At 43.1% G+C, this 13,235-nt stretch overlaps 1 protein-coding gene across 1 annotated transcript; it reads left to right on the forward strand.

Moving 5' to 3' along the window:
• The first annotated feature begins 6,307 nt into the window (after positions 1-6,307).
• On the forward strand, positions 6,308-12,367 carry LOC121550553 (coenzyme Q-binding protein COQ10 homolog, mitochondrial). The gene is made up of 5 exons (XM_045210664.1): positions 6,308-7,731; positions 8,656-8,808; positions 9,046-9,238; positions 10,961-11,059; positions 11,789-12,367. Exons 1-5 carry the CDS (start codon positions 7,628-7,630, stop codon positions 11,951-11,953), a joined length of 714 nt encoding a protein of 237 aa, XP_045066599.1. The 5' UTR covers positions 6,308-7,627; the 3' UTR covers positions 11,954-12,367.
• Positions 12,368-13,235: the final 868 nt, after the last annotated feature.

Below are 13,235 nucleotides of genomic sequence, written 5' to 3' on the forward strand. Positions count from 1 at the left end.
CCAAGACTGGACCAAGCAGCGTGTCCAGGAGCCATCGCCAGGGAGTTCTCTAGCAGATCTCCTTCGCCTCCTGGACTGGGTCAAGCCGGGTGAGGAAGAGAAGGGCCGGACTTGGAAGCAGAAGGGCGAAAGTCTGGCGAGGGACATGGAGACCTGGTCCACGGGTAGGAGAGACGCCCAGAAATTTTTTAGGGGGGGGCTAACGTCGTGGACGACGGGCCAGCAAGAGACCGCGACAGTGCGGCCCAGCGGGTTGGCAGAGGAGGCCGCCAGGTTACGGGGGCCACTGGTCGAAGAGGGGATGGAAGGTGTAGAGGCACGGCGAGAGGTACTGGGGTGTGTTACCAGTCCGGTCCGGCCCATTCCAGATCCCTGCGTAGGGCCAGTGGTGTGTGTCTCCAGCCCTGTCCAGCCTGTTCCTACTCCACGCACCAAGCCTACGGTGTGCGTCGCCAGCCCGGTCCGGCCTGTCCCTGCTCCTCGCACCAAGCCAGGGGTGCGCATCGTCAGCCCGGTCCGGCCCGTTCCTACTCCACGCACCAAGCCAGGGGTGCGCATCGTCAGCCCGGTCCGGCCCGTTCCTACTCCACGCACCAAGCCAGGGGTGCGCATCGTCAGCCCGGTCCGGCCCGTTCCGGCTCCACGCACCAAGCCAGGGGTGCGTGTCGTCTGTCCAGCACAACCCGTGCCTGGGTCACCGGTGCCTGGTAAGGTACCGGTCAGCGGCTCCACACTGGAGCCAAAGCGGTCCGCTTCTACGATGTCCGGTCCAGCTCCAGCCTGCGGGGCCAGACCGGACCAGGGGCGCCACGGGGGGATGGTGGAAGGGTGGTGGTCAAGCCCGGAGCCGGAACCGCCTCCGAGGAGGAATGCCCACCCAGCCCTCCCCTGGTTTGTGTACGTTTAGGCGCGGTCGCAGTCCGCGCCTTTAGGGTGGGGTACTGTCACACCCTGGCTCTGGGACTCTATATGTTGAGCCAGGGTGTGTATATTCTATATGTTTCATTTCTTTGTTGGCCTGAGTGACTCCCAATCAGAGGCAACGAGTGTCAGCTGTGGCTGGTTGTCTCTGATTGGGAGCCATATTTAAACTGTCGGTTTTCCCTTAGTGTTTGTGGGATCTTGTTTCTAGTCTGTTTATGTTAGACCGTGAACTGTCACGTATCGTTTGTTGTTTTTGATCGTGTCTCTAAATAAAGAGTATGTTTGCCTGCAACGCTGCGCCTTGGTCCTCATCTGTTCTAGACGATCGTGACAGACCATGGTGATTTCAATATTGTTTGTTTAAAGCTATCAAAACTAGAGAACTTTTCAGATCATGGGTGGTCTTGTTGCACTACAGTTAATCAGGAGATGAAGAAGGGAATCTCATGGTATAGCTGACCCTGCTCAATTCTGATTAATTTAGGATTTTAGACAAATCTGACGGAGTTGACCAAAACTCTGAACACATTTTGTAGGAATCACAGTTTTGAGAGAAATATTCCTCAAAGTCATAGATGGGTATTGCAAGAAACTACATATGATACTTCTCCAGTTAATATTCATTTTTGCCAGTTATTAGAATTTTTAACACTTTTTGATGGAGTTTGAAATTGTGATACTTTGCACCAGACAAGGGCATTTCCTGGCAGAGAGCTGACATGGAAATTAATACATTTTAAAATATTTGGAAAATTACAAAAACACATATTTTCCACAATAAAATTCCCCTAAATGTTATTTTTAAGAGCAAATATTGAAACAAAATTTACTTTTTTCAACTATAAAAATGAAATTTCCCTGCCAGACAAGGATTGTCCCGACTTTCAAGAATCCCTGCTCTCTGAAATGAAATTATTAGATTTTGTGGTCCTCTGTAGCTCAACTGGTAGAGCACGGCACTTGAAGCGCCAAGGTAGTGGGTTCGAGCCCCGGGACCACCCATACACAAAATTGTATGCATGCATGACTGTAAGTCGCTTTGGACAAAAGCGTCTGCTAAATGGCTTATTATTATTTTTAAAGAAATTGTCACGACATCCTCCGAAGCTGCCTCCTCCTTGTTCTGGAAGGCTTCGGCGTTCGTCATCACCGGCCTTCTAGCCACTGCCGCTCCATATCTCATCATTCCATTTGTCTTGTCTTGTCAATTACACACACCTGGTTCATATTCCCCTCATTAGTACGTGTTTAAGTGTTCCCTCTGCCCCCTAGTGGGTGATTGTGAGGATTAGTAGCTAGGTTGAGCTCAGTATTTTGTATTGCCGGGGTATTTTCCCCGTGTGCATGTTTGTTCCAGTGCGCCTGTTTTGCGCACTGGACTGGTTACGCTGGATTACGGAAAAAACTCTGTATACTGTGATTTACCCTCCTGCGCCTGACTCCTTCAAATCACGAATCACACAAATTCATGTGTGCCATTGAACAACCCCCATGACATGATTAGATAGTGAAAAAAACACACCAAACTCTTTCATAATTTCTTAACCCTCCCGTTGTCCTAGGGTCAAAATGACCCGCCACTGTGTTGAACCAACTTTATTAAATTTTTATATTTTTTGGATCATTTGTGAGAAGGAGGCAGTGATACTTTCTTTAAAGTCAATATAAAATTTAATAAAGTTGGTTCAACACAGTGGCGGGTCATTTTGACTCTAGGACAACGGGAGGGTTAAAACAACATTTGTGTTTGGGTTAATGTATTTTATTATAGAGCACTTTGCTAGTACTTTTCCCTCCCACAAGTCTCTGTTTTTGACACTGGTGTTTCATGGGTGTGGTATAATTCTCAAGGGCATGGCAGGGATATGAAACTGTCACAGGTATTATTCCACACAACAATTTACTTCCCGGACCACTATCTCACAAACGTGTTTGTGCCCGTATGCCCATGTGTTCCCCTGTGTGTGTGTGTGTGTGTTCAGTTCAACCAGCCTTTCTCGGGCTGTGACAGACTATACCTCCAGTCAGCTCCCAGGCCTTGAGATAAGGCTAACTCAAGGTCTCAGATCAGATCATCAGGCCCTGTCTGCTTGGCACTCGTCTAAACATACCACAACTTCGCTTGCACAATATTCCCTGTAAACATAGTTTTTCTCTATTGATGATTATCATGGGAAAGAGCGAGACCTCAGGGAGAGCTTTCATTCCAAGACAAGTGATTGTTTTTAAAACCAAGGCATTTATCATGATCTGTCCATATGAGAGAAACTGTTCTTGTATTTCATTGTTTGTTTCAATCATTAGTAGTGTTGGAGAAGCTACTCTGAAAATATAGTTTACCAAGCAAGCAATTACTAGAAGTTAAGCTACCCTTAACAAAAATATATTTTATTTAACACTACATCCAAACTACTTTATGATAAATAATAATATCTAAATGTCATAGATGACAGATTGAAAGAGCAGATCACTCTGGAGTCAAAACAGAATGTCTAATTTCAAGTGAAAATTAGACAGGTCTGATGTCGAAAAACAAAGGAAATTCTTGCCTATTTCACCCATATTTTATTTTATTTTTGCAAAAAAGGTAGTGTATAGTTCCAGTAGTTCCAGTAGCTACACCACCACATGCTAAAGTACAGTAATTAACACTCCCAATATTTGAATGAAGTTCAACTACCACCAAGCTACTGCAAAATGTAGTTAAATTACTGGTTGAACTACATGTAGTTCACTACTACCTAACACAGTATGCAGCCCAGCATGTTTTCCCTGCCAGAATCACAATGTTCTGACATTGAACTATGTACAGACTTTCTCCCTCATGTGATTTTCTAGCTCTGTGACCTGTTTCATGGACATGTTTGAAATATCTCTAACCCAGAGTTTCTCTGTCCTTCCTCGTCAAACAACTGAACACAAACAATGCATACGAACATCTGCGCACACACACACACACACACACACACACACACACACACACACACACACACACTTACACACAGGAGATAATTACAGTCTCTATTGTTCTGGTTAAGGTCCATGATGTGACTCATGAAATCTGATGACAACTATTTTAGTTTGAAGGAGGAGATTTCAACCTCCAAGAGACCGCATACAAGCTCCTCATCAACATCCCTGTTTAACCTGTTTATGTGTTAATCTGTTTTATTCACTGATTTACTGTAAATATTATTGAAGTGTTTCTCACATGATCCAACATGAGTCGACAGATGTTCTTTATTTTGTCCACCAGGTGGTATATAGAGTAATCCTATCCATCGTGTTGGCTTGTTGATAAAGTTCCTGATTTGAAAGAGGGATAAGCCTATAAAGTTAAATAATTGGCACATCTACGTAAAACATACAGCCAGGTGACTGATGATGACATCTCTAAAGCGTAAAGACGTCACTGTAAGTGATGGTTTGTTTTGTCTCCTTTGTGAAGGCCATTCACAGTTGCAGACACTGGTCAACATTTTTTTTTTAAACGTTGAATTTGAGTCTAATGGAAACAATGAAGTACACGGTAATTCTAAAAGCCTATGAAAAAAGTTAAAGACAAATACATCTCTCACTTCAGGCTCCTGTTTCGTTCCATCCCAAACTGGCACAAAAAGGTGACATAAAATGTCACCACTCTCAACAGAGCAAACTTGGTCTTATTTTACCTTCTGTGGGTTATGTAAAGTACAGTGTGATATTAACACTCAAGAGCCAAACGCTTGTCTAAGAACATACCATTACAGCACAGAGCGAGCTATGGCATATGACCTAACCTACAATTTCAGCACAGACCGAGCCAGCCTCTGAGTTACGTATATGTACAGTACCTACCATCTCTGATTGGATTGACTGTCCAATCGCTGTTTGGTAAACTGGCCTAATAGAGGCCTGATGATCCTGAATGCGACCTAATTCCTCCACTTCTGGCTATGTTGCCACATAGGTCATTAATAATTAAGTGGTTCGTTAGACTAACAGTTTTATAGCTGGCCTTATAATAGCCTAAGCTATAGGACATTAATTAGTGTGGGAGGTCAACACACAGCATAGCCTCAATTATTTTAATCAAATAGTGGATTAAAGCAATGTTATTCTGAAATATTGGTAATACCAGAATGGATGTTCTTTCTAGGCCTGCAGTACAGTAGGTCATGTCATGTGACCCATGTCAACCTGCTATAATTTGCAAGTTGCCCTGTGTTTGTTTGAACCCACAGTTGGAGATAGTGTACCAGTCAGCGTACCAAAGTCCAGGTTTGCATCATAACCAGACAGGTCATCTGTCTCAGCCATCCCCTCTGTCATGAAACACCCACCCACATCATGCATGGTGAGTTTGGACTTTGACTCTCCACAAGAGCATCACTGTGACAGTGTTGAGAACACTGCATTGGAATTTGACCATTCAATTTCGGGGGGTGATTGGGCAGTGACCAGAGGCGAAGCCATGGCAGGGCCAGTCTGGGTAGAGGCCCTTCCAGATTGAACACTGGCCCACCCAATCAGGATGGCTTCAAATATATAACAATTAAAATGAAATACATTAATTGTATTTGCTGTTTGTATTGTCTCCTGACTAATCAGACATTTTGAAAAATGTAGTAGGAGGTTCCTGGGATCTAATGTAATATCGCAATCATATGGTACCACAACCCCCCCCAACCCCAACACACCTGTCTATATAAGGTACCACAGTTGAAAGTGCATGTCCGAGCAAAAACCAAGCCATGAGGTCGAAGAAATTGTCCGTAGAGCTCTGAGACAGCATTGTATCGAGGCACAGATATGGGGAACGGTACCAAAAAAATTTTGGCAGCATTGAAGGTCCCAAGAACAAACTGAGCAATCGGGGGAGAAGGGCCTTGGTCAGGGAGGTGACCAAGAACCCAATGGTCACTTTGACAGAGCTCCAGAGTTCCTCTGTGGAAATGGGAGAATCTTCCAGAAGGACAGCCATCTCTGCAGCCCTCCACCAATCAGGCCTTTATGTTAGAGTGGCCAGACGGAAGCCACTCCTCAGTAAAAGGCACATAACAGCCTGTTTGGAGTTTACCAAAAGGCACCTAAAGGACTCTCAGACCATGAGAAACAAGATTCTCTGGTCTGATGAAACCAAGATTGAACTCTTTGGCCTGAATGCCAAGTGTCAAGTCTGGAGGAAACCTGGCACCATCCCTACGGTGAAGCATGGTGGTGGCAGCATCATGCTGTGGGGATGTTTTTCAGCTGCGGGGACTGGAGAGACCTGAAAATAGTTGTGCAGCGACGCTCCCCATCCAACCTAACAGAGCTTGAGAGGATCTGCAGAGAAGAATGGGAGAAACTCCGCAAATACATGTGTGCCAAGCTTGTAACATCATACCCAAGAAGACTTGAGGCTGTAATCGCTGCCAAAGGTGCTTCAACAAAGTACTGAATACTTATGTGAATGTGATGTTTTCTGTTTTTTATATGTTCGATTCAAAGTGAGCTACTGTATTCATACCCACCTTGATATTAGGCTATGTATGATGATTTCATGTTTTCATGCCTGGCTGGGCAGGCCATGTTTGCTGATTCAAGTGAGCTAATCATAAATGAATTATGTATAATGATGTCATGTTTTTATGCCTGAGTGACTATACTGTAGCGTTTGCTTATTCAAAGTAAGCTATTCATTTCATTCCTGCCATACAGTTCAAGATATAGGCCTAAAGTGTTTGTATTGTATTGTGTGTGGCTGTTTTCATATGGCAAAAAGTGTGGTCTTTTGGGCTTAATGAAAACACCTTCACGGCTTTCTATTCTTCCTTGCTTATTTATGCCATAAGCTGTTTGCGCATATTCCAATCCAGTGCTGAGCTGGTGTCTGGCCGATGCGCTGACAATGGTCCTGAATCCACCAGTTGTTCCTGTGCTGTAGATCTCTCACGCTCTCTCTGCCTCTCTGAATATGTAGGTGATAGACATGTTGTATATTTCATTATGTCGGACTAGGACAGTGGGCCTGTTTTGTCAGCGGTGTTGTTGTAAGCGTTGTGTTGTTGCACAGTTGTGCACTTGCACTGACTACTTGGCAATAATAACGGGCTCGTTTGTAAAGGGACATTTGTGGTGTTTCTTGGTCACATTTATCCTGTGTTATGTGTTAAATTATGCAATGTGAATGCACACATTTTCACTTAAATATGTCGGGGGAATTTGTGCTGTATTTTTGCTGGAAAATGTTGGCCCAGCCACTTTTACTTATGCCCAGCCACACATACATTTCTGCCTACGCTGCTGGCAGTGACATTGAGAATTAGTTGACAATATCAATCCATCTCCTCTAAAATATTGAAATATGAAATATAAGAATAGCGTATCTGAATGTCAAGTCAATTAGGTAATACACAGCATGTTTAGTTTTCATACCTGCAGTAGGCAACTGAATGAGTGTGTGTGAGAGAGAGAGAGAGAGATACAGTTCTCTATGGCGAACAGAAAAAACTGAAACTACCCAAAATAATGAATGGTCTGTATAGGAATTTACCACATGATGACTGCTATCTTTCGTTCCGATTGGTCGTCTGACATAGACACACCGCGTCACACGTTATGTCTTATGCAACCTGAGTGCCACATGATTTTATAGCAGACCTTGGACAAAGCCGGTCTACGCAGGGAGTCAACGCTTCTCTTCAAACTTTGAGAATTTGCATTACCACAAACCTCGAGCATGGCCAACAAAACCACCCATCTTCTTTTCCGGGCACTGGTTGAGATGTCTGAAGTACACTCTTCAAAAGTTGTACGAGGAAATCCCAACAGAGCAAATATAAGGTAAGAGCAAAAATGCCGGTGAGCAATCCTCCAGCAAGTTTGCAGCAACCGGCGACGTGTAGACTATTTTGATCATTCACCAACTGTCAATACAACGCAAATGACATTTTTTTACATAACAAAATACGTTTTAAATCTGCGATGTTCGTGTAAAATGTAGGCCTAGGTCGCTCCCCCATAGGGTCTGCATTGGGCAGCAGAGAGGTAGGGGATAAACGAACAAAATAAGAAACAATTGTTTATTTATTTATTAATATATATATATATATATATATATATATATATATATATATATATATATATATATATATATATATATATATATATTCAAGAGAAAATTAAGCTGGATTTCCGGTTACAATTAAAGTTGGTCAAATCTGAGCTAATTTGGAACAAATAAAATAGTGCAGTACAATTGAACATGTTAAATTCATAAGCACGAATAATAATTTTATATAGAAAATTCTATTTTTCCAAATGGAGAAAGTTTCTATTACAAAGTGACGATGCACATCTCGCGATTGATAACATTTTTAAAAGCTAAAATACAACTTTAGCATAATTATACACCTTAGAATATATGGTTTCTAGTAGGCTACAGAATTAGAAAATGGCTGTTTTATTTTAGATAGGCCTACTACATAGTGGAAGTTATTGAGCTTTTGAAAGGGTTTGATCTGATCTCATTGTTTTAAGTCTGGGATTTAAACACACCATCAGACTATTTTCACCAAACTGGGACAAAATAATGTAGATCGTTTTTGTTATGATACTTTAAAACTGTTATTTTCTTCTGGAGTTTGAAAAGATTGACTATCAAACAAAAAAGTCACCACGGCAGGTGGCTAAACCTATCTGAGCATAAGACCATTGTGCTTTACCACAGATTAACACATCATTTTCTCCCTCTCCTCCTCCTCCCAGACACCTGGGCACCTGTGGGGCCTTGTCAGCACGGCGTGCCACCCTGCTCCTGTCCTCCCCCCTCCTTCGGTCTACACCCTCCCGCAACTTCATTAACCTGGCTGCCGCCATCATTGCCCGCAGGATGGAGTACTCTGAGAGCCGCACACTAGGGTGAGACGTCATCACACACACAACTCCTCTCTGCCCCTCTGATTCTAAAGCCCCACCTTCCTATTCTCAACTCCAATAACCTTCAGTTAACATGTGGTTGGATTGAAATAGACCTGAGCATATTGTATCTTTACTATATCACAGGCCAATGTTTATTCCTGTCTTATTTTTTTTAAGTGGACCTGAGTAGTCCTATGAGCATCTTCTTGATGGATCGCCCTCTCCTTCCCCATCCAGGTACACTCCAGAGCAGATGTACAGGGTTGTGGCCAGTGTGGACCAGTACCAGCACTTTGTCCCTTGGTGTAAGAAGTCCCGGGTCGTGAAGGGAAGGAACGGGGATGTCCGGGCCCAGCTGGAGATTGGGTTCCCCCCCATCGTGGAGCGTTACACCTCGGAGGTCACGGTTGTCCCAAACCGCCAAGTCAAGGTAAGCCCCAATAACATGGTACAACACGGTTTATAGCAAGGAGAGGGTAGACACCCTGTATCAATATGAAAATTGTGCCCTATTTAGAGTGCCTTCAGAAAGTATTCATACACCTTGACTTGTTCCACATTTTGTTGTTACAACCTGAATTCAAACCGGATAAAAAAATTATAATAATGATCATCCATCTACACAGAATACCCCATAATGACAAAGTGAAAACATTACATTTTTGCACATATTGAAAATGAAATGCAGAAAATCTCATTTACATAAGTCAATAAGTGTTAGAATCGCCTTTGGCAGTGATGACAGCTGTGAGTCTTACTAGGTAGTAAGTCTCTAAGAGCTTTGCACACCTGGATTGTACAATATTTGCACATTATTATTTTCAAAATTCTTCAAGCTCTGTCAAGTTGGTTGTTGATCATTGCTAGACAGCCATTTCCAAGTCTTGCCATATATTTTCAAGGCGATTTTAAGTCAAAACTGTAACTCGGGCAATCAGGAACATTCACTATCTTCTTGGTAAACAACTCCAGTGTATATTTGGCCTTGCGTTTTATGCTATTGTCCTGCTGAACAGTGAATTTGTCTCCCAGTGTCTGTTGGGAAGCAGACTGAACCAGGTTTTCCTCTAGGATTTTGCCTGTTCTGAGCTCTATTCCGTTTCTTTTTATCCTAAAAAAGTCCCTAGTCCTTGCCGATGACAAGCATACTCATAACATGATACAGCCACCACCATGCTTGAAAATATGAAGAGCGGTACTCAGTGATGTGTTGTGTTGGATTTGCCCCAAACATAACGCTTTGTATTCAGGACATAAAGTTCATTTCTTTGCCACTTTTTGCAGTTTTACTTTAGTGCCTTATTGCAAACAGGGTGCATGTTTTGGAATATTTTTATTCTGTACAGGCTTCCTTATTTTCACTCTGTCAATTAGGTTAGTATTGTGGAGTAACTACAATGTTGTTGAACCATCCTCCGTTTTCTCCTATCACAGCCATTAAACTCTCTAACTACCAATAGTTGCCCTTTTGTGAGGCATTGGAAAACCTCCCTGGTCTTTGCGGTTTAATCTGTTTGAAATTCACTGCTTGACTGAGGGACCTTACAGATAATTGTATGTGTGGGGTACAGAGATGAGGTAGCCATTCAAAAATCATGTTAAGCACTATTATTGCACACAGTGAGTCCATGCAACTTATGTGCCTTGTTAAGCAAATTTGTACTCCTGAACTGATTTAGGCTTGCCATAACAAAGGGGTTGAATACTTGACTCAAGACATTTCAGCTTTAAGTTTTTTATTAATTTGTACACATTTCTAAAAACGTAACGCTACTTTGACATTATGGGGTATTGTGTGTTGGCCAGTGACACAATCTCAATTTAATACATTCCAAATTCGGGCTGTAACACAACAAAATGTGGATAAAGTCAAGGGGTGTGAATACTCTCTGAAGAATATCGTGTACTGTGGAATTTCAGTACTGTAACTTGTGGGATTCAAATGTACTATGGGACCAGGTGAATGGGTTAAATCGTCTGTAATACATTGATTAGATCCTCCTAGGGGATAAATACAACATAGTTTTTTTGATCACCTAGCTGCTAACATTGTGCTCCTCCGTCCATAGAGCAAGGATTAGAGAGGCTTTGTCTGGGGCCATGTCCTGGACAAGAGCAGTGTGTAATGATGAGTGTGCATGTTGCCTCACAGGCCGTGTGTACAGACGGATCCCTCTTCAGCCACCTGGAGACGCTATGGAGGTTTTCCCCTGCTGAGGACCAACCAGACTCCTGCAACATCGAGTTCCATGTGAGCACCGCCATTTTGTCCACCAGAACAGATCACTTTTATTTGGTGTCAGCCTGAGACTAAAAGTCAGCAAGATTAGATAATAGCCCACTGAAGTACAGATCGTCTTAGTGTAGTTAACAATCATGAATGATACACCAGTGTTACATCGGTCTACTCACACCAACATGAATGATTACTAATGAACTTTAGGGCTTCAGATCAAATTGCCTGCCAGGGGGGTAGTTTTACACCAGGCCTTGCATTTCTCTCAACCTCTAAAGAGATTATTTTTTGGAAGGAAGACGTTGAGTAAAGCCAATTAGGTTTTATTTATATCAAGTTTGGTTGTGTTAGTGTTCCTAGCCTCTTGACATAGCTGTCCAGAGAGGTCATAGCGATATCTCTCCCTGTCAGGGACTTTGTGACCCAAATATTGGGACAGGTTACCTGTAGTGGAAACGGGGCGAGGGATTTGGGAGATGGAGGACAGACTGTCTTTTGGACAGGCTCATTAAGAAATGCCTTAGGATGACTTGGCAGGAATAATGAATAGTGTGGAGTGGAATTAGTTCATTCTCAGTCAGTCAGCCAGCCATTAAATCAGGAATACAGACGGTGGTCCCTCGTTTGGATATGAGGACTGTCCTCAAAGGAAACAATATTCCTCAGATGGATAGGTACACTTGTGTCAGCAGCATGGTTATGGCATTTGAGAGTACTTATTATTTTCTCCCCTTCACTCTTCAGGTATCCTTCGAGTTCAGGTCCCTGCTGCACTCCCAGCTGACCACCTTGTTCTTTGACGAGGTGGTGAAGCAGATGGTGAACGCCTTTGAGTCACGGGCAGCCAAACTATACGGGGGCCACCGCGCCCCCCTCCAGGAGGCGCTAGCAAGGAGGCGAGCAGCATGAGGAGACCTCTACCTGGCCCCCCACTCATGGACTGAAATAAGACCCGCTCCCTACCACCATCACCACCTGAAACCCCTCACCACTCAATTTCAACATGGTAGTGCCTTATGCAGGAGACTGGGTCTTCTCTTTTGGATTTTGTTCTTATGTACACAAAAGCACATTTATTTGCACTACAGAAACTTTAATTTATTTACTTGAATGTATATACTATTTTTATTTGGGATGGAAGTGGATGTTTGTTGTCAAATGTTCATGTTTGAAAGGGACCTTCTTATTTAAGTTACAGAAGATGAACTGACTCCTTTGCGGTGTTCCAAAACATCTGAGAGGTCAGCTTTTTCCTCACCGACACGAATATGATGTTTTTGGTGTGTGAATGGAAAATTAAAAAGCTCATATTTTGCTAAACTCTTTGTGCCTCATGCATTTATTTTGTATGTGTTGTCAACTGCGTGTCTTCTGTTCATTGTTGATTACTGTAATTGTCAAGACGGCGCTAGTTGAAAGTTGGTAGGATCACAGATGTGTAGAAAGTATTGTTTCAATAGCAAAGGGAACAACTCTGCTCCAGTTAGAGAAAGTTGTCCGGTAGGAGACCTGTTCTCTTACTGTCTACCAATGTTCTGTTGAGTCAGGACAGTTCCAGGAAGGCACATGACTTGAGAATTAGTTACGTAAGAGCCAGGAAGGAGCAAAAGACCTGAACACAGGGTGAACTCCTCCCTCCCACTTCCTCACTGTTAAACCACAGCCAATCCAGACTTATGAACATTTTCAGAAAAAGCTTTCTGTTGTGTATCAAATTGTGAGAATGTGGATACTGGCTTGCCTTGGCAGTTGGGGTAGTTTTCAGTTGAGAAAGTGCTCCGGGGGGTAACTAAAGACCATAATCTTAGTTTGCATTTTGTATTTTTGAGTCCTTGAAAAGTAATGCAACTTAATATCAGTGAGTCTACTGCTTGTGATTTAGGAATGCCACGGGACAGGCCCCCTATAGTGCTAGGTCTGCCTTTCACGTCAGCTGGCAGAGACATGGAGAGAGTGGCTGGTAGTGAGCCAGACCAGTGCCTCAGTCACACTCAGATGCTGCTAGCTCAGCTGTTCTGTAGTCAGCTACAACAGATTTATCACAAGCATCACACCCTCCCTACCCCAGTGTTTTTATATAATTAGCAAGGTATTAATTTAACACACCCGAATGGTGGGGTACTCCTCGACGTAAAAGACCACAGACGAAAGATGAGACATGGCCCAGCTGCATATTTTAATAAGCTGTGAA

Source organism: Coregonus clupeaformis, chromosome 35 (assembly GCF_020615455.1).
Source record: "Coregonus clupeaformis isolate EN_2021a chromosome 35, ASM2061545v1, whole genome shotgun sequence".
Taxonomy (NCBI): domain Eukaryota; kingdom Metazoa; phylum Chordata; class Actinopteri; order Salmoniformes; family Salmonidae; genus Coregonus; species Coregonus clupeaformis.

What these genes read in the sequence shown, in the direction of transcription:
- LOC121550553 (XM_045210664.1), top strand. Translation starts at nt 7,628, where the DNA reads ATGGCCAACAAAACCACCCATCTTCTTTTCCGGGCACTGGTTGAGATG. An exon ending in TCTGAGAGCCGCACACTAGG is followed by an intron (nt 8,809 to 9,045) that starts GTGAGACGTCAT and finishes TTCCCCATCCAG; the next exon opens with GTACACTCCAGAGCAGATGT. An exon ending in TCCCAAACCGCCAAGTCAAG is followed by an intron (nt 9,239 to 10,960) that starts GTAAGCCCCAAT and finishes GTTGCCTCACAG; the next exon opens with GCCGTGTGTACAGACGGATC.